Source organism: Erythranthe guttata, chromosome 5 (genome assembly GCF_056151865.1).
Source record: "Erythranthe guttata isolate IM_541 chromosome 5, IM_541, whole genome shotgun sequence".
NCBI lineage: Eukaryota > Viridiplantae > Streptophyta > Magnoliopsida > Lamiales > Phrymaceae > Erythranthe > Erythranthe guttata.
The window spans coordinates 17,007,722-17,028,489 of NC_142537.1; the positions used below are offsets into that span (position 1 = coordinate 17,007,722).

The following is a 20,768-nucleotide window of genomic DNA, read 5'->3' on the forward strand; positions in this document are numbered from 1 at the left end:
TTTGCAAAATTTTGAGTAAAAAATAATCAAAATCGTGTTTGAAGTCGAAACGGTATTATTAAAAACTCGAACAACATTTATCACATCCCTTACAATATATGTAATGCTTTATCTATCAAAATGAGTTCCGAAGTATTACCAATGATCCAAACAGCAATGGTGAAGTAAAACCAAAATCCTGCATTTTACTGCATTAAGGTCAATTTAATTGAAAAAAAATTAAAAAATTAAAAAAATAAAAAATTAGAAAATAAAAAATGGTCTAGATATGGAAAAAGAGAAAAAATGAATGGACAAGATATATTTGATTAGTAGTATTTCCTGTGTTATTGACAAATTTGGAAGTGGTCATGATTTGTCTGAATTTGGTGTATCTGCCTCGAGAATCGGTACTATAGCTGATGATAATTCTATATGAGAAACTCGAACGGCACCTATTAGCCGCTCCGGCAACTCTTCTGCAGTGTTAGCCTGAGCAGAAACATTTTCATAAGCAACAAATCAGCCTAATCTTCAACGAAAAAGTAACGGAATAGTTCGTCACAGTAAGAATTTAAACAAGTTTCGTTTCATGTGTGTATATAGATGATACTAAACAAAGTAGAAAATGACCTGTACAAGAAAAGCCATGTCAACAACAAGTGTTGTAATAACACCAATTACAAGCCCCAGTACTCCATTTGCTACAGTGGAAGAACCAATATCAACATCAACCTGCAGAAAAAAATGATAATTTGGCGATCGTCAATCGGGTGCAAATGTTTATGGTGTATTGGATATGTTAATGGAAATACAATATATAATCTTACTTCCAAGTAATTGTGACCACGGATATAGTTGCAATCGACGGCTTTTCCTAGTAAGCAAGGGGTGCTTCCAACACTCTGACGTACAATCCAAGAGCCCTGAGAAAAAAAAAATATTAATAGTAAAATCAAAACCATGATGGAGTTAAGAACACATACGGAAGCAATGTTTCGAATCAGAAAAAAGATACCTTTGGTACTGATGGAATAAGCTTCAGTCTACTATTGCGGAAATCATCATCCCCATCAACAAACCGTTGCAAGAGAGAACCTTGTACTAATGCCTTAGTTACAAAATAGAAAACCATGCTGTAGTGTGTTGTCGATGCCGGTACCTGGAACAAGGCAATTTTCGTTAATCTTCAGACCACCATATAATATTATTAAAAATAAAAATAAAAATAAAAATAAAATAATAATAATAATAAAAGCCAAATAATCAACTTACTTGCAGATTAAAAACAAGAGAGAAATGTCCTTTATCTGATGCAACCTAAAAGGAAGGTCACTTTGTGTAAGAACTTACTATAAAGCAATTAGGAACTACGCAACATGTGAATAATTATTTAACTGGAAATACTATATATCACAGAAACTTCAGTCACAAGTAACGAAACCTACTTGTGCCGCACAACCACTGCGCCTAGCAACATGATCCATTCGTTTTGTATCTTTGAACCAATCTACGGCAACTAGATCCATAAGATGTTTACTGCCAGGAATCTTCAAAAATATGCGCAGAAATTTTATAAGATTTGAGTCGAGAAATTTGGGCTGTTCGAAATGCAACCAACGTGAATCTGCTCCAAATAAGCAAAACTATTGAATACCTTTGATTTGTCACAGAAGAAATTCTTACTACGGACTCTAAAGTTGTTCCCATCAGATAACATCCAACTGTCACGTGCCTTATCATGACCATCACGGCGAAGGTTACCCGAGAAAATGGACAAGTCTACTTGGTCTTGGGATTCTTCTTCAGAGGCTTCAAAATGTACAGAGAATTGCCAGTAGAGAGCAATATATATATGTCAGAGTAAATAATTTGTTATAAATGCATGAATAAAACAAAAGATATTTATTACCCACCAATTTTTTTGTCTTCAACCTCAGTGGCTGACGGTGAAGAAGCCTGTAGTTTTGTAAATAAGAGAAATCAAACATAAGTATAAACATTAAAAAAAAAAAAAACATTATAGAAGTAGTAAAAAACAACCTCTTGGTCAGCATACTGAAAATCTTCGTCTTCATCAGAGTATTCGTCCATCAGCACAGCATTTCTATTCGCTGCGTGTATTTGATCAAGAGATTGACCGTTATGATATACAGACGAGTGGAGTTTTTTACTCCTTTTTGAATTTGACACTGACGTCATATTAACCATAACCGGAATCCTGGGGGCAGCGGTCCTTTCATCAGTTTGAGAAAAATATTCCCGTAATCCTGTGACAGAAAATCTGAAAGCATTAGTTACCACTGTCAACAACATGGTAACCACAATCGAACTTTTGCTTAAGAATTTATATCCGGATTAGAAGGAAATAATTCAACAGCTATTACATGTAATATCCATTCTCCTCAAGCTGTTTTATGCTCGATATATTATCTCCAGAACAAGAAAGGAAATTGTGAATCTAGGGATCTGGTTCTTGGAATCTACAGTCTAGGATAATGAAGTGATAGTTTCCTTTCTGCTGAAAATAAGTGAATCCAAAATTCCGGTTTCAGTGATTGGCACAGACTATTCTTTTCCATTAACAGCGGAATCAGCAAAAGGTGGTCAAACTAGTTAACCAAGCAACATTTTCAGCAATTGAACAAGGGATCTGAGATCCCCAGGACCACACACACACCACAGCACAGACAATTTTTTAAATTAGTCAACTATGATGAGCATGGGAGAATCTAGAAAAAATAAGGAAAAAATAACCTCAAACTACAAAGCCAATATTGTCGTAAACAAGTCAAACTATAGGGTCTCACCGGCAACACAATTTAACATCTGAAGAAGACAGTGATGCTGAAATGATGAAATATAACCCACTCCCCAGCCTTTTAAATCGATCTGGATTAAATGCTGGACCTGTGTTCTAGGCCTCCCATTATGAGGTTTCAGAGGTGAGATACTAAATCCTCCACCTGAAATCAGCAGAAGTTGAGCCATTTAATATGGGAAAGACATAAAAGGTGAAGATTAATGGGAAAAAGAAAATATAATTCTCTTTAGAGAAAATCTTGGAGAATAATATTCAGGAATTTAATATGCAACTTATCAGTAAAGCTGAGTTGAATTTACTCTCAATATGAGCACGCACGAATCCCGGTTGAGGACCACAATTCTCATGCTCCCTAGAACGAAATAACACAACTGCACAACAACATGAGTGAAAACAAACTCAATCATAATTCATAAACCAGCATGGCTGATTTTGCAAATAAAACGAAGGAGAAATCCTCAAACAATTACCATAACTCCCGTCATCATTTCTGCGCCAGTAACGAACATAGCAGAGGTCACGAGGCCATACACACCTGTGATAGTACAGAATAGAATGAATGATTCCCTTGGTGACTAAAAATGAATGCATAGCAAACACTGAAATATAAGAAATGCATTTATGGGTGACTGGCACACAGATTATGCCCATCAATTTGCAACCAAACTAATTGGTGATTACACTTACGTTTCTAACTACCAGAAATTAACTAAAACAATCTCAGAGAAACTAAGAGAGTAATCTATTATGTCAGAGAAACAATGCCGAGTGTCATTGGCTTAATACGTAAATGGCCCATCTTCAATGGTGATTCTGTTTTGCAGTAATTGTACTTACGTTTTGATAATGTAATATGATCAGAGATGCGAAGATAGATATTGAAAGACAAAGAACATTGATAGCGTGATGAAAAAGGATCATATTCATGTTTAATGTCATTTAAAACAAACTTAGTCCACCATTAGGCCACCAGTCTGATAACAACTGAAATCCAAACTCAACATTGATTACGGAAGAGCATGGGGAGAGCGGAAGATATACAGAAGAAATAAAGAAAGAAAGAAGATTATGACAAGGACACCTTACGTTGGAAACCAATCTAACTGAAGCCTGTGGTATAGTATAGCAGTATGTCCATCTACTTCTTCAACTAAGCTACCATACTGGAAACTGCAATCCCACCTGCATAAATGATACTTCGTTATATGTGCACTGCAAAGATTGAGATTCTAATTTTTGTGTACGAAAAACTAGAATTTGCTGTAAGTTTCCTTTTTGTTGTTTAATTCCATGACAAGTATATTTCATTTTTCATAGACTTTGATAAAAAGAACTTGTTCAGCTATAGTGACTAAAAAGCCAAAAAGAAAAAGAAAAATCTTTAGTTGAACAGACAAAGACATTCAGATCAAGAAAATAACTAATAGAAGGCACAATAATGGTGAACCAGAATAAGGAGCTTACTCGAATCGTGTTGCATCCATGCTCATTACCAGCTCGAATACTTCTTCACAGGTAGCCTCCACTATCCCAACTGCTTTCATTGCTCTACTACAGCTCTTCGGCTACACCAATAAAATACCTGATGAATAAACCCAAAAAGAACCACTGTCTAGATACCAAAAAACAATTAAAATGGCCTCACAAGAAAATCCACTTCAAGAAGCTCTTCAAAAATCCGAAGCCCTAAAAATCCACACAACAAGATGATCAATTTAATAAATATGTAAATGTACCACTGTCAACTACTAAATGGTTCATAAGTATCCCCCACTTTCGACCACAAATTAACATGAGTTTAAGGATATAAGCATACCATTTTGGCACTGAAGAAGGCGCCAGTACTTTCTGGAAAACGCCTGGTTGCTAGAATTATGGTTAGGGAAATCTGAATCAAATTCCTTTGTCCAGTCGAAAAGAGATTCGGGAAGACCTGCCACATGAAAATAGGCAATAATATTTCAATAAGGTTACAAGAAATCCACAATAGTCAAGACAAAAAGGGTATCAAGGATGACCATTTCCTATCGTTGTTCTGCGCGGCAAATTTGAATGAGAATCATCTTCATCTTCTGCAGCACTAAACCTGCAGTACAAAAATAACACCAAACAAAGCTTTAATATGTTTTGAATAAGATTCTGTTTATAAAACAATTATGGGAAGAATCTATTACACACAAGGAAGAAAATGAGAAAGAACTAGGGAAATATAATTGCCGAATGGGGACTATCCAGACTTGAAAGAGGGCATTTCCAACTTCCTAATCCCACCCACTTTTCTTCATTTCCAAAGAAGCCGATAAGAGTGGCTGAAAACATGGCTATAATGTTGTCTCTAGCTTTCCGAAATCCTAATCGCTAATAATGTTGGTACGTGGTGGTACACTGGTACTGGTGCGTAAAATATATTTTAAAGCACTTTAATAGATGCACCATATTCTACCCAGGCATGAAAACTTAGCAACTTAAAAGACGACGTCTTTAGTGCACAGTACCGAATTCTAAATTGTTTTCCTCAATCACTAAACTATTTGAGGTAACCTCATTTAGGATTCCAGACTTAAGTCTTAGTGTTAGCCCTATCCCTGAATCTTCATGTTCGATGGATCTTGGCTCCATGAATAAGAAAAACTCTGCTTTTATCCCAAGTCTATAAAGAATCGACAGTAAAACCAATATTTAGGGGGTTTTAGAGCTACCCGGTTATCTCATTAGAGATGGATGATGACTCTTCTGAGACTAGCAAAGTTACAAGCATACCCCTTCTGCCCCAACAATTATTTCCCCATCAATTTTCAGATCCACTTCTAACATAATAATGCAATATCCACGGAAACCACCTTTACACTATAGAAAATTGTTCTTAAACCCGTTTTGCGAAGTTTAGAAAAGCAAATTAGAAGAATTAAAATTAGTATTATACGCGAGAAATCTTAGAAAAGCTATTCATACACTCAGATAAACATGTAAAACAATACTTACTGGCTTTCATGATCTGACGATGAAGCATTTCTCCCATTATCCATCCCAGATTTATACTCAAAAGAATGGTAAATGTTACCATTAGTAGCTTGTGACTCTTGATGCTGCATGCCACCAACATTCGTCAGTTATTGTCTACTTCACAAAAAAAAAATCAAACAAAAATTGACTTTATGGCACGCAAAATGGATTACGGGAGGTGAGATTAACACTGAAAAAACCTGATCGATAACAGATTCAATTTTTTCTTTCCAAATGAGTGCCTCCTGAATGTTGAAAGCTGCCATCTGAACAAAAAATATAAATATTTAAACAGGTTTAAGTCCTGATATAAACCTGGAAGGGAGCAAAGGACATATAGAGCTAGGTCGGACACCCAAATGAATAGTGGTTCGAAAAGAAATTTGGTGCTTATATCCAGGCTAATATGTGGTACACATTGTAACTCGACCTCAACGGTCCATTACTCAACTTCCTGAAATATCTTTGTTTACTTAAATTGAACCAAAATCAGCCGTCTTCACAGTTCCTAATTCAATTTGTCACTCATTTAATTCACATGTGGACATAAATGTCCATAATCCTTAACTTCATTAATTCTCTTTGGTTTGCTAGAAAACTGGAGTATAAAAAACAGCCATTACTATCCCTTAAAAATTGATTATCACATGAGCTAGAAACTTCAGTCACTCCTTTGAAAGAAATGCATCATGCATTACTAAACATGGAGCCAACCCGTAAATATCACTATTTACTAATCCAAATACAATTTCTTAAAGAATGATATTGATACAACACATGGTTTTCTTATGGTTAATTACATATTAAAGATAAACAAGATTGATTTTTCCAAGTAGAAAAATTTCATACTTTTCGCATATTTCACCAAAATATCTCATGTCGGTATGCTACCAGAAAACATCAAATAGTATCCTCGCATGTTTGACAAAGTCAATGAATGCAAATTATGCAATACTATATGGTAAGCTACCAGAAAAGGGAAAAACAAAAGGACAAGAAAAGTTTGAATTCCCAGTAAACCGTGATCACAGGCTTGAGAACAAATAATAAACCCAAAAGAATAAATCATCCATCAAACATATTTTTATGCTAATATTATATAGAAAAGGTTGCATTTGGATGGAAGGATTTGGATTTGACGTGAGGATTTCGGTGAAAGATTTTAAATGACTTCAAATGAGATGGATTGAAATCAACCAAAAGGAAACTAACGAGTACTTCTATACTGGATGAAAATTCTGCAGAAAGTAAGAACGATATAGCAGATTTAGCTAATAGCAAACGAGATCTCTTCTGCACATTATCGGCTTATCTTAATTTTATCAAAGGTGCACGACCACGTGTAAATGAAAATGGTTATAGGAAGCTTCGTTAGTGAGATCTCTTAAGCGGAGACCAGTATAAATTGTTATGCTAACAAAGTCAAACAACTGTAGTAATATTATTGAAACTCAAATGTACATACCGTCATTCTTTGGTGCTTCTCTTTCTTGTTGTAAACAGACAGAACATAGACCATCTGCAAACAAATCAAAGCTTGTAAAATTTAAACGCAGTGGCGGAAAACATGTGCTGAGTGTTTGGATCAGTAAAACGTGTTCTAACGCGTTAAAAATCTCGTATACTAAAAATGGGGAGAGCTCTGAAGTGCTAAAGAAAAGCCGAAGATATCCAGAAAAAAAATAACACTGATTTTACCTAACGTCAAGCCAACAGAAAGATGCGATAAAACTACAAAAGTGGCAATGGGAACTTCATCAGAAATTAATGGAAAATCTGGCCCCACATGAACATAGTAACATAAACTTTCAATGCATAAATCAACATTTAGAAACAAAACTTCTGTTCACATTAATCATTTTCGTATTTACTCATGCATTCTCTATAATCTTCCATTAAGAGAACATAGCAAGAATCGATGGAAAAGTATTTCATCCAGAAGAATTTCCCTTTTTTGGCAATAGAAACAAAACTTACTGTAGTAGGCAGACATTAACAGTTATTACCAGAAACATATTGCTCGCAGTCATTCTAATCTACAGATAAATAGCTATTTTGACCAATCCTGTAACATCACATTGTTTCATGTTCTTCTGCAAGTCTTCGACTCAAATTATATAACTTCAACAAAATAAACATATTAAAAACATGGAATATTGTTTTTTCAAATTAATACACTTCTTTTAGTAAGTCAAAATGATAAATATAAGGCAGGTATGGCAATACTATTTACATTTAGATGTTCAACTAATTGAAGCAAGGATAAGTTCAACTTATCACAAATTTACGGGATTACGAGTAAAATAATAATTACAACCTGCAATTGATTAGCTCGATCAATCTCAGAAGCATATAAGATACAATCCAGTAACTGGAGCAGTAAATAACAAATGCAAAATATAGCTCACATGTCCATGATGAGTCTTCAGTCCTCGGTCCTCTACCCTACAGTTGCCATCTATAAGAAGAGTCTTGATCGGTACCTTACCACATCAAAAAAAGCAGCAACTGAATATTTTGATAACTGTTTCTACATTATCGAAAACAATACCTACATAGTTCACTAAATATATGGACTGAAAATATTAAATGAAAACAGACACCATATGTAATTACCACACTGTCTTGGGGCTTCTTCTTGTAATAGGCCAACAATCGAGACTCGAGCACAAAATATCGCATGTGAATAAATGATTTCCCAATCTTCCTACGTCCATATCTAACCATCCATCCTTCATAAACCACCTTCGAATTTGACATCTCCACTAGATATTAAGCTTTCCTCAAAATTCAGTCAGTTGACTTTTTCTTCTTGCTATTAAAATAATCTTGTTTTATACTCTCCTCAAAACATCACCAATTTTTTATTTCATTTCAAAATTCCGAACATCCCGGAAACTCAGCAGGTAGCTCTTCACTCCCCAGTGTTCAGCAAAACCTAAACCGGTCGAACTGGATCAGTCATCATTCAAAAAAAATCAAAATCAAAAGCAAAAGGAAAGACTCCAATGGAAAACTCAGAGAAGAAAAAAACACACCAAATTTCTAAAAATCCTGGAACACTTTAATCCGAAAGAAATTAAGATCACATCCAATACAAAATTGACAGCAATTTCTCCACGGATCTTCCACGAAAAAAAAATTAAAAATTGATAGCGACGGATTCAATTGCCTATGATCTTCTTCGTCGGATTCCTGGAACAACCGAAAATTTTCAAAGGTTAGAGCAACAGAAAAAGGTGAGAATTTCCGCGTGCGCAAATGCGCGGCTGTGCACGCACGCACACTTGAATGCACAAAAATGGCGATATAACGAACGCATAAAAATTACTGAATTCGCACACACACAAACAAAAAACGTGCAAATTACCAGAAATACATTCGTCGCGGTTGTATCGAAATCTTCTCGAATCAGAACTTTCACCAACAAACGGACGTATCTGTGAATAAATGCGCGGATGAATGTTTGTAATCAAGTGTGCGTATGTGTGTGTGAGAGAGAGTAGAGAGAGAGAGAGGTGTGAGAAAACTGGAGTTTTTTGTTTATTTATTTTTTTTTTTTTTGTATTTTTTACAATATGTGATCTGATTTTTTAAGTCCCACCGAATTGTACCAGTAGAAAACGCCGGCAAAGTTCATGGATAGTTTGAAATTAGGCAAAAACAACATAAATAGGATCTATTTTGTTTTTTTTAATATTTTTTTTTTTTTTTTTTTACTATTTTTACTTGGGTTACTGCAATGCTACACCGAGTCATATACATCGGGTAATTTTTAATTAACAATATAGTTAAATAATTATCCACTAATGTATACATATACATATAAATGTGTGATTATGTGCAGATCAACGGTTATTAATCACTAGATACATTTCACCAAATCAAATAAACTATTTATTTGGTTTACTCCTCTAAAAGATGTGGGGTTGCCGATTAATTGCTTTTTCTTTCCTTCTTATAATCTATTTTACTTCTTGTAATAGCTCATAGTCTATTTTGAGTACATGCAAATCGAACTTTTGTTTTTTATTCACTTATATAAGTTATTTAAGGATTTTTTTTTTTTAATTTATTATAAAGAGTTACAAATTAAGGAAGTAGATGACATGATTTGACCTCTACCCTAATGATCAAAGTTAGGTAAATTAATTTCAAAAATACCTTAATTATAACTTTTGTTCTCACAAATTTATTTTCGGATTCAATTCGTCTTGATTGGGCCGCCACACTTTATTTTTTGTCGGATTTTCAACAAATCAAAATTGGATCCACATGGATCCAGTTTCGAAAAGTTGTAAACTCGGTTCAGTCCAATTTATTTATAACTATATTGCAAATCGAATCTAATCGGATCCATGAAACCAGATCCAAATTGTCTGACCCTAATCATAACCGTTTCATGATCAACGAGTCGACTTATAAATCAAACTGCCCCGTTGCCGGTTTTATCTATCCTACACCCGGTGAAGGTTACACCGGGTGATTTTACACCGTTGATCTACACACACCAATGTGGGTGTGTGTGTGTTTGTGTGTATATTAATGGTAAAGATCTACCCGATGTATTTCACCCGGTGTAGGATCTCAAAAGCCCCCGTTGCCTTAGATGAAGTAGAAAAAAAAAAATAACCAGATGATCAGTTTACTGACCAAAAATAGTAATTAACAGTTTATGCATGAATGATTTTCTATAAAATAACATCCATTTTTCCCTAAATTAAAATCTGTTTAAAAAGAAAATGGTAACATTTGCATGTCCACAAGAATCATTTCCCATGCAACACAGTCAAAAAAATAAAAAAGTTAAAAAATTAAAACTTCCTCTCCAACTGTGTCCCCTTTTTTATAGTTATTATCTGGTGTTGCACTCCTAGAGAGAGAAAGAGGAGAGAGAGAGAGAGAGAGTATTAATATTTAATATTTAATATACCCAAAGCCAAAGACTTTAGCAATCAATGATGTCTTTATTATTGCCGTCCGAGTTTTCTTGATCTCCCCCCATTATCACAACTTTCTTTCTTTTCTGACTCTGCTCGCAACATTGAAAATAGAGACTTACACAAGTTCTTGCTGCTGCTGGTACATATCTTTCTTCTTTCATATATATTAATCTCTATTTTATAATTGAATCAATCAATCCCATCTAAAAAAGATTGAATTTTTACATTATTATTTTCTTCATTTTTAGCTTTTCAATGAAATTACCCAAATAGATATATAGATTAGATCATAGATCTCTGTGTGGCAGCTTTCAATTTTTTTTTTATTTTTTTTTCTCTTATGTGACTGTTTAGTGCAAGTCCCATCAGCCCCACTGTGTGTGTGTGTGTGTTTTTTCAGGTTATGTGTCATGCTGAATTCAAAGCAAGCTAATAAGTGATTGGAAAACAAAAAAAGGGGTATTTCTTGATTTGATTACTACTTCTCAATTTTGAAAAAAGGTGAAGTCTTGGTGTTTGATAAAATATCCCAAAGAACTTGCAGATATCATTTATCAAAATTAAAAAAAAAAAAATAGAAGGCTTGGTCAAGAAAAGATGGGTTCTTTCAAGGGGCATATGCTTCCGGGAACATTATTTCTAGTTGTTGGTATATGGCACATTTGGAGCTCCGTATTTAGATATGCGTCGAATCCCAAATCGTTCCGCGTTCGGGTTTGGAGCCCCGTTAACGGTTTCGGTGGGCGGGTCAAGTACTTGGAGCTCTACGTTATTGCTGTTGGATCTTTCATTGATCTTTGCATAGAGTTTTTGTATTCGACTCATCTCAAGATTGTTGTGAATGGAGCTTTGAACCCGTCTCATATGAACGATTTCGAGCACTCGGGTATGCTGCTCATGTTCTTCATCTTCGGCCTCGTTGCTCTCCTCTCCGAGAAGACAAGGTTAATTGATTTTGCTTTCTCTCTTTTTTTCTTGGTTGGCAATTTTTTCTACATTTGATTCTTTTACATTTAGCTGATTATGGTCGCTTTGTCTTTGAATCGTGGTATAGGACTTGTTTATTTAGTAGCTAAATTACCGGTAAAAACATTATTTAAGTGATTGATTTAACTACCAAAAATGATGATGTCTTTTATGTAAGTTAGGGGTGGATATTGGAACGGAATTTCCGAAATTCCGCCGATTTTGATCCAAATCTTTCCGATTGCCATTTTTTCGATTGCTGTTTTGAATCAGAATTGGAATACATATTAGATTCCGATTTTAATTTCGGAAAATAACATTTATAATATCAATATTATTAATTTATTATGTATTTCATATTATACGTGACTACAAAGTTGGAAGTTCCGGATTCCACCGCTTCCGATCCAAAAATTTCCGATTTTGGAACAACTATTTTTCAATTTCCCGTTTCCAATTATTCCAATTTCCAAAATTCCGATTTCTAATTTTTCCGGTTTTTTTAGAATAGAACTGGAATTATTTTTTCACTTCCTAAACAAAATTGGAATTTTTCCGAAAGTACTAATTCAGATTCAATCTCCGATTTGCACCCCTTAATATGTTTCATCCTACTGTCCTCACGAGGATGGGGTAGAATAGTAAATTTAGATGAACAAACTACTTTTCGCTCGTATAAACGCTACAAAATCTCGGAAAGAAACAAGTTGATATTACATTTTTTTTTTGTTTTGCACTATGTTGTGTTAATTTGGAAAACACACATTATATCATAAGATTCTTGATTTCTTTTTTTTTTTTTTTTTTCTCCTCAGCATTCTTCCATTGCCAGAAGGAGCATTATGCTTTATCGCCTCGTCAGCATTCGCAGCCGAGTATCTCTTATTCTATTTCCACTCCACCAGCCACAAGGGTCTCGAGGGATATTACCATTTTATCCTCGTCCTCCTCATCGGCCTCTGCATACTGTCCACTGTCGCCGGAGCCCTTTTTCCGGCCAGTTTTCCTGTGGATTTGTGCAGCGGCGTTGCTATAACGCTCCAAGGCCTTTGGTTCTACCAAACGGCTTTCACTCTGTACGGATCGATGATGCCGAAAGGATGCCTTCTAGAAGAAAACGAGATCACTTGTAGTTCGATCGAGCATGAAATACACGGGGAGTTGTTGGCTAATTTCCAGCTTTTCGTTCAGGTTTTGAGTGTTCTGTTTGGTGTTGGCGGTGCGTGTATATACGCGGAGACGAAATTCGGTCGGGCGAGCTCAGCTGAGGTTTGAAAATTGATCAAGGCAATTTTATTTATTTTTTATACACTTTTTTTGTAATTTGTAATTTGTAATTTTAGGGGTATAGTCATGTTAGAAATGAGGCTAAAAGTTGAGTTGTGACATTTGTATTCATGCTTTAAATTTCTACATTTAAGTGCCGTTTAAAGTAGATACTAACACGTTTGGTTGGTAAGATTCACATTTTTCTCAAACCAGCTACTAAAATCTAAGTCGACTAAATTCTACTATTTTATTCAGGGTGAATTACAACCACCCCTGAGCTATGATTAATTTACGGAAAAACTCCTCTTGTTTGGATAATTACATGTACCCCTCAACTATGATTTTTTCTTACACCTCCGCCCTTACGGTGTTAAATTCAACATAATCATCTAGATTCCGTGGAATGTGCTCTAGTTTGTACTTGTTTTATAGTTTCTAATGCACCACGATCTGATATATACAAGCCAAAAAATACACATTATGATCATTTTGATACAAAATGTGGAGTTCGAATGGGATAAAAACATATACAAAAGTGATAATATTTCATATAATCGCAAAGATTCTACTAAATTTGAAACCGCAAGGATGTACGTGTAAGAAGATTTATAGTTGAGGGGTGGTTGTAATTACCCAAACATTAGGAAATTTTTCGTAATTTAATCGTACCTCAAAAGGGTGGTTGTAATTTATTTTTTTATTAAATAAGTAGCACCCCTCCCTTGAAATTAATTTTAATAGAGGATGACTAAACAATTAATATATTATTTTATCTTTCAATTTTATTAAATAAAATGTTTATAGACATCACATACAATATCAGAATATAACAGATTTAAATAATACAAGATGGAATCCAATGAACACAAAACGTCTTATGCTGTGCAAATTAGAACTGGTAATAAATAGGCAAACATTATCTTAAACAATATTCTTTTAACAAATATATCAAGCAATAAATACTATGATGTAGAACACACAATTTTGGTCCTTGAAAGAATAATATACATACAACACAAACTTGTTACACTGCAGAGGATCATTTGTTACCGAGGTTGTAAGCAAAACACTCGAAATACGGTCAGTTCAATAAGGGACAATCGATTCTATGAGCTCTTGAAGTGGAGCAAGTTCTTTCTTGTCAATCAGCACAAATTCCTGCACAATCGAAATCCATTTCGGGATTATTTCTTCTCCCCTCTTTTAGAAAAATTTAATATATTGCCAATAATAAAAAAAAAATATATATATATATATATCAAAATATAAGGGACTATTGAAACGAAACGACACTAATAAGAAGCTATAAATCAAGCCTTACAAACTTACACAAGTAAAAAGTATGAAGTGCTTGAAGCAGGTATTTAAATGAGCCTCCTCTTTGAGACTCACGATCTTCTGAAAATGAGAGTGATATATATGCGCGTATACACGGAACAAACGTTTGAATATAGTCTTCACGACATCCCTGAAGTTTGAAGGGAACGGCGCACCTAAGAAAATTTCTTTTGTCAGACGTAAATGGATAAAATAGAAGATGCTCGTTCGAATTTCACAGAAAAGTAAGAGACGTAAATTGGACTCTGTTAGTACCTAATTTCTGAGGAAATATGGACTCGTCGTCTAACTGTGTCTCGATCCAGTCCATAAGATACTCGACATATTTAGGAGCTGAAACTTCGATAGGTTTCTTGATTTGCACACCATCTGCCCATCTGTACTCGTACCTGCAAAAATGTTTCTGCAGTTTATGAACATTTCTCTTTTGTAGAAGTTCAACAACATGCAAAACGTAAATATTAAAAATTGAACCAAGTACGTGTTATTATTAGCCCTCAAAACTCCTAGCAAACGAGAAAAATTGAAATGAGTCGAAAATTTATTCTCTTTCTTTGCTTCTGATTCGAGAAACTACTTAATATCTTGTTAATTGCAAAAGCGAAATTGAAGCGAAAAAATGGAAATTTAACATACTTAGGGCCCGCAGACATTGTAGGGCAAGTCTCGGATGTACAGAACTCTGTGAGGGTGCCGTAAAGCAAATTCACCTGGTTGAAGAAATCTACAGCTGAAAATAAAAAAAAATGAAAAAAATCAAATAACTATTTCAATTTCGATTCGTCGAGTAAAGCTTATAGCAGATAGGAAAAATGGTAACAAAAAGTAGCATGTGGCACACAAGTGTTGAAAATCATATATTGTAACGCAGATTTTTTTTACTTTCCAGTATGTTCTTATTGACGACAACATCACGGTATGAGAGAGAGAGAGAGAGAGAGAGAGAGAGAGAGAGAGAGAGAGAGAGAGAGAGAGAGAGAGAGAGAGAGAGAGAGAGAGAGAGAGAGAGAGAGAGAGAGAGAGAGAGAGAGCTAACTGTTGACAGCAAGCCATTCGTTTATATCTTCTCCAGGTGGCAACCTTACAGCTTCTCTCAAGTTTCCACTACCTAAAGTGGCATCGATATGCTTTCTCAGCTGTGCCCCCTGCAACAAATACAAACAATTTAACAATATAGCTTAAAAAAACCATATACCTATACCTAGTGTAACAAGAAAATGATGACGCTTATGCCCCAACAAAATCTTTAAGAACACATATCGCGACACGAGAGCTAATAAAACCAAATTGTTACACAGGTCAAATCAACGAAGGTCATAAGCCAATCCAAAGCATGATCAATTCAAAAGGCAATAGGGGTGATTTCAGCACAATAAAGAAATTCACCTTACTGCCCGATGGTGCACTTTTTTTGGGGCGGAACGTTCTTTGGTTCCTGTTAATAAATAACAAATGAAAATTTATAAATAACAAGTTTAACATTATAAGAGATACCGATCATCAGATGCAATTACAAACCGATTTGACACAATAAAACTAATCCCAGATGCAGTTTGATGTATGGCGGAAAATGGACTTGTTACATAACCGACATCTAAAAAGATACTAGTACCACCCTGATTGAAGTTGACAAAAGGACAGTCGAAACAGTTTGAGGGATAAACTTGTATTCCATTTCAGAACAACAAAACCGAAGTTTATAAAATTTGAAAAAAAATCTGTAAATCCTCAATACACCCCTCATTCAATTAATCTTAAATTTCATATATTTGAGCCTCGTTTGGTTGACAAGATAAGATTAAATAATCTAATGAAAACCAAATTATTCTATCGGACTCCCGGACGTCCAAACATAATATTTGCGGGCAAGTTATTGGGGATACAAAACATCAAATAAAGTCCAATTTATTTAGTTAATCATGGCTAATTTCCCCAACCAAACGAGGCCTTGCCTTGTATTCGAGCTACAATCGGTACCGGGATGTATGTCGTTCCATGTATGTATCATCGATCAGAGTTCGTGATGCTAGATCTTTTTTTGTATTCGTGAAGAGGCCAAATTAAAGCAATTAAACCTTTTAAACAATTAAAAAAAAAAAAAAAAAAACTATAAATATTCAAATTTTCTTCCCTCAACAAATTGCATTAATAACCAATTGGCACGTTTTGATTTTGACGACCAAAATGAAGAAGGCAACACATAACAAATTCCAACAACAAAATAAATAAATAAAATTAAATTGAAGCGCCACACAAACAAAAATAATATATATATATATCGATCTGACGTAAATCAATGAGACGAGATGAAATCACAATCATATTTGATTGATTTTTGGAGAAGATTTACCTGCCGAGGCCGAACAGACTCATGGCTCTGTTGCGAGGAGAGAGAGAGAGAAATTATTTACAGAGGGAATATATGGGGGTTGTGTATGTATAGGTGTATGTATATAATTCGGAGGGGGGGTGATTTGTGAAGGTTGGGGGGGGAATAAATATTAGTGGAAGTGTCGAAAAAGGCTGTCGAGCACTGACTTTCGCATCCAACAAATACAGTGCAGCTGCGCTGTAATTAAACATTAAATAGTATCAAAAAATATATATATATACACACACACTAGATATATACATACGAATATATAGATTTGCTATAAATCCGTTTATAAAAAATACTTTATATATAATAATTAGATAAAAGTACATGGAAATAGTGTATTGTAGCGTAGGGCTGGATATGGGTCGGATCGGTTAATTATCGAGTAATTACTCATCTGACACGACCATTCGATTTTGCTGAATACTGAAAATCATTACCGGTCCGACCATTATGAGTTGAATAATGGTTAGGAGCTGACTTTGTCGGATAAACTATGAGTTGGTTGATAATATTATCGACCAAATATTTATTCAATTTTTTTTCTTTTATTTTACAATGATGAAATGTTTTCAAAAGTTATTTAGAATTTTAGGAAAACATACGTTGCAAAATTCTTAACTTTAAAATTAAGAGTTTTATCTATTAAACTTTTACAATAAGTAAATATATATAATGAATAATGTGAAATAAGAATAATAAATTAGATACAGTACCTAGAGGTTTATAAATTTGTATTTGAAGTATTTAAATTTGACTTCTTTTATATATTATTTCAATGTTAAAAAAACAAGAATTACAATTTTATTGTTTTATTAATTTTTTATTATTAAAAAAATTGATTTACCGATGTTATCCAACCAATTGATTTTTGAATAAACTAAAAACTACCGACCGACCGACCCATTTATAACGGGTCTTTTGAAATAATCAGCCCACAAAAAAAAGGGGTTATATGACAAACACCCCTCATTCAATTTTGACTTCTTCATAAATCCATTTTTTTTAATTGATATTTGTTATAAATCCAAATGTGTGGAATTATCCAAAATGCCCCTAATTAATATTACTAAAAATTACCATATTATATTATTTTAAAAAAATCCATTATTTTTTTTGGTAGTTATGCAAATCCCCCTATTTTCTCCCCACACCATCCCCCAATTATCTCCCTGTCACGCCATTTCGGTTTAAGGTTTTTCTTTTTTTTTTTTTTTTAAATACTAAAAATTTACCATATTATATTATTTTTAAAAATCCATGATTATTTATTTTTTGGTAGTTATGCAAATACCCCTATTTTCTCACCCACACAATCCCCCAATTATCTCCATGTTACGCCATTTCGCTTTAAGTTGTTTTTTTTTTTTTTTTTTTAAATAGTTTTTTTTATATCAATTTAAAACAAAAAAATTGGTTTTTTTTTTTTTTTAATTTCACTTTTTTAAATGGTTCATATTTAAAAATAAAATTGAAATCCACTACATACACATCAAAAACCACTAAATTTATCGAAAATCACTATGAAATTAAAGTAAAAATTACTATAAAATAAGCATAATCCACATTAATATTAACGTAATCCACTATGTAATTAATGAAAACCACTCTGTAATTAACGAAAATCACTATGTAGTTAACAAATTCCATTACAAAAATTCACTAAAAACTTATCAATTAACAAAAACCACTTAATAATTAATGAAAACCACTCTGTAATTAACGAAAACCACTGTATAATTAACGAATTCCATTACGAAAATCCACACTGTAATTAATGAAAACCACTTTGTAATTACAATTTTGACTTCTTGATAAATTGGGACTCATCATTAGTAGATTCTCCGGGGTTGTACAAAAACACGAGTTTGTTTGGTCTATCGATACATGTCGAATTCCATTCGTTTGTGAGAAGATTGATTTATGTACTAATGGCGTTTCCCTGAATAGTCCCGCATGCTCCTGCCCCTCGGATTTTAATCTCTGTTTTTTGACGCCACAACAATGGAGAAACTTGTGCTTTTGAATTGTGTATTTGAATCTCTCTATTTTATTAATTGTGTATTTGAATCTCTCTCCATTTTATCAATTGTGTATTTGAATCTCTATTTTTTTCGACCCCACAACAATGGAGAAACTTGTGAAATATAATGACAGTTGTGTGTGTGTGGGCCTGTGTTGTGTTGTGTGTGTGTGTGCGCGCGTGTGTGCAAGAGAGATAGATATACGTATATAATATATGTAAAATATATTATATATCTTTTAATTATAATTTAAATATATATTATTTCTTAGTTAGGGGTACAATGGTGATAATTAAGTATTATTAATTAATAAAAGTTGTTTTGGATTTATCTTAAAAATGTAAAATAAAATTGGGCTCATTGTAACGAGACTTGTGTAATGAGGGAGTTTTGTCAAATTATCCCAAAAAAAAAAAGATCAAAAAAAGAAAAAAAGGATCGAAAATGGATTGAGACTAGGGCTGAAAGTCGGAAGGATCGGATCGGAATAAGCCTTTTCGGAATATTTCCAAAAAAATTCGGAAGTACAAAATCAATTCCAATTCCAATTCCAAAATTTTCGGAATCTAAAAATTCATTCCAATTCCAAAAGGCCCGGAAATTTCGGAATTTCGGAAATTTTTCGGAAATGACATAAGTATTAAAATTTCGAAACTTCGCTGAAAATTTCATAATTTGCTAAAAACAAAAACATCCACGTTGATAAAAATAACTACTAAATTTCAATTCAAAAAATAAATAAAAATAAACGACATCATAATATCCAATAAACTTCTAGCAAAAATTAAATAAACTCTTTAGCTTTGCACAAGAAATAATAAACGTAAAACTAGGGTTTTACATAAAATAAACTAGGGCTTTTTTAGGTGACATGGCCCATAAAGAATAAATACAACTAAATAATGTAAAATAAGTATAATATATATATATATATATATATATATATATATATATATATATATATATATATATATATATATACATATATATATATATATTACTCAAAGATGTATTTTTTGGAAAAAAATCGGATTTTTTTCGGAATTAATTTCGGAAATAATCGGATCGGAAATCGGAAATTCCAATTTTTTTTTATATAATTCCAATTCCAATCCAAAAAAATCGGAAAAAATCGGAAATCGGAATTTCGGAAATCGGAATGAAAAAACTTGTTCCAAAATCGGAACTTTTCGGATCGGAACCGGCGGAAATCGGAATTTCCGTTCCAACTTGCACCCCTAATTGAGACCGATAAAATCGACCTATGCCCAAACCTAGTGTAGTGTGATGTAAATAGTATGGAAATTCCCTCTTATTTGAGAAATTACAACTCTATCCAAGTTAACGAATATTCAAATTACAACTTTGCTCTTTAAATACACTAAGAATGGATCATTTAATATCTATAAAGGAATAATTAAAAAAAATTAAGAATCTGACAATTACACGTACCACTAAAAGTTTTGAAGTTAAAATTTAAATATTTGAATGAATATTTTTTGAATCTAAAAGATTCTATTAGAGTTGATGTCCTAACGGAAAAATTACTTAGAGTTGATATATTTATAATTTCACAAATTAGAGGGAGTGTTTCGTAATTTAGACATAGTTCACAGATGACTAGACGATAGTTTAGAGTTGACTGTTGCATTTAAGGAAGAAATCACTAAACGATAGTCTAACTTTGTGATTTCACAAATTAGAGGGAGTCTTTTGTAATTTAGACATACCTCAGAGGTAGGGCTGGCAATCGAGCCATATGAGCTGAACTTGGGTCGGCTCAAGCTAACATACCATCGAACCTCGTTACTATAGACTCAAATTCACATAGTATCGGGCCTCATTAGTATAGGTTCAAGCTCGGTTCATGCATTTTTTCGGGTTTATATCAGGCCCCATAACTATATAATTGTAATGAATAAAAAAAATTTAAAGAAACAAGTGATGAATAAGATTTACCTCTATTGAAACCAATAAAAAAAAAAACCAAAACAATCTTTGCAAATTATTGAAAAAACTTAAATACAAGACTGAAAGAAGTGAAA

The 20,768-nt window shown here is 33.5% G+C and overlaps 3 protein-coding genes across 4 annotated transcripts; 1 reads left to right on the forward strand and 2 right to left on the reverse strand.

Annotated features, from left to right (window-relative positions):
- Positions 1-37: 37 nt before the first annotated feature.
- Positions 38-9,461, reverse strand: LOC105967161 (protein ENHANCED DISEASE RESISTANCE 2). 2 transcript variants are annotated; one of them, XM_012991744.2, is made up of 24 exons: positions 9,177-9,461; positions 8,845-9,001; positions 8,423-8,744; positions 8,215-8,289; positions 7,272-7,325; positions 6,007-6,072; positions 5,786-5,889; positions 4,822-4,889; positions 4,620-4,736; positions 4,449-4,489; positions 4,268-4,368; positions 3,890-3,985; positions 3,274-3,338; positions 3,103-3,174; positions 2,790-2,945; positions 2,023-2,249; positions 1,896-1,938; positions 1,637-1,791; positions 1,428-1,529; positions 1,255-1,299; positions 998-1,141; positions 810-905; positions 613-714; positions 38-471 (listed from the first exon to the last, which is right to left on the reverse strand). In XM_012991744.2, the coding sequence occupies exons 3-24, from the start codon at positions 8,564-8,566 to the stop codon at positions 349-351; spliced, it is 2,196 nt and encodes a 731-aa protein (XP_012847198.2). In that variant the 5' UTR covers positions 8,567-8,744; positions 8,845-9,001; positions 9,177-9,461; the 3' UTR covers positions 38-348. The 2 variants fall into 2 exon arrangements, with proteins under 2 accessions (XP_012847198.2, XP_012847200.2); XM_012991746.2 differs by having other exon boundaries at positions 8,423-8,758; positions 9,177-9,372.
- Positions 9,462-10,688: 1,227 nt separating this feature from the next.
- LOC105967257 (plant viral-response family protein) lies at positions 10,689-13,193 on the forward strand. The gene is made up of 3 exons (XM_012991859.2): positions 10,689-10,888; positions 11,150-11,693; positions 12,531-13,193. Exons 2-3 carry the CDS (start codon positions 11,347-11,349, stop codon positions 12,988-12,990), a joined length of 807 nt encoding a protein of 268 aa, XP_012847313.2. The 5' UTR covers positions 10,689-10,888; positions 11,150-11,346; the 3' UTR covers positions 12,991-13,193.
- Positions 13,194-13,859: 666 nt separating this feature from the next.
- LOC105967040 (MOB kinase activator-like 1A) lies at positions 13,860-16,916 on the reverse strand. The gene is made up of 7 exons (XM_012991601.2): positions 16,673-16,916; positions 15,709-15,757; positions 15,359-15,467; positions 14,959-15,052; positions 14,578-14,711; positions 14,314-14,477; positions 13,860-14,142 (listed from the first exon to the last, which is right to left on the reverse strand). Exons 1-7 carry the CDS (start codon positions 16,693-16,695, stop codon positions 14,071-14,073), a joined length of 645 nt encoding a protein of 214 aa, XP_012847055.1. The 5' UTR covers positions 16,696-16,916; the 3' UTR covers positions 13,860-14,070.
- Positions 16,917-20,768: the final 3,852 nt, after the last annotated feature.

What these genes read in the sequence shown, in the direction of transcription:
- LOC105967161 (XM_012991744.2), bottom strand. Translation starts at nt 8,566, where the DNA reads ATGTCAAATTCGAAGGTGGTTTATGAAGGATGGATGGTTAGATATGGA. An exon ending in TGAAGACTCATCATGGACAT is followed by an intron (nt 7,326 to 8,214) that starts GTGAGCTATATT and finishes ATTTGTTTGCAG; the next exon opens with ATGGTCTATGTTCTGTCTGT. An exon ending in ACATGGCTTTTCTTGTACAG is followed by an intron (nt 472 to 612) that starts GTCATTTTCTAC and finishes GTTTCTGCTCAG; the next exon opens with GCTAACACTGCAGAAGAGTT.
- LOC105967257 (XM_012991859.2), top strand. Translation starts at nt 11,347, where the DNA reads ATGGGTTCTTTCAAGGGGCATATGCTTCCGGGAACATTATTTCTAGTT. An exon ending in CTCCTCTCCGAGAAGACAAG is followed by an intron (nt 11,694 to 12,530) that starts GTTAATTGATTT and finishes TTTTCTCCTCAG; the next exon opens with CATTCTTCCATTGCCAGAAG.
- LOC105967040 (XM_012991601.2), bottom strand. Translation starts at nt 16,695, where the DNA reads ATGAGTCTGTTCGGCCTCGGCAG. An exon ending in AGTCTGTTCGGCCTCGGCAG is followed by an intron (nt 15,758 to 16,672) that starts GTAAATCTTCTC and finishes ATTTATTAACAG; the next exon opens with GAACCAAAGAACGTTCCGCC. An exon ending in ACTTCATACTTTTTACTTGT is followed by an intron (nt 14,143 to 14,313) that starts GTAAGTTTGTAA and finishes TCGATTGTGCAG; the next exon opens with GAATTTGTGCTGATTGACAA.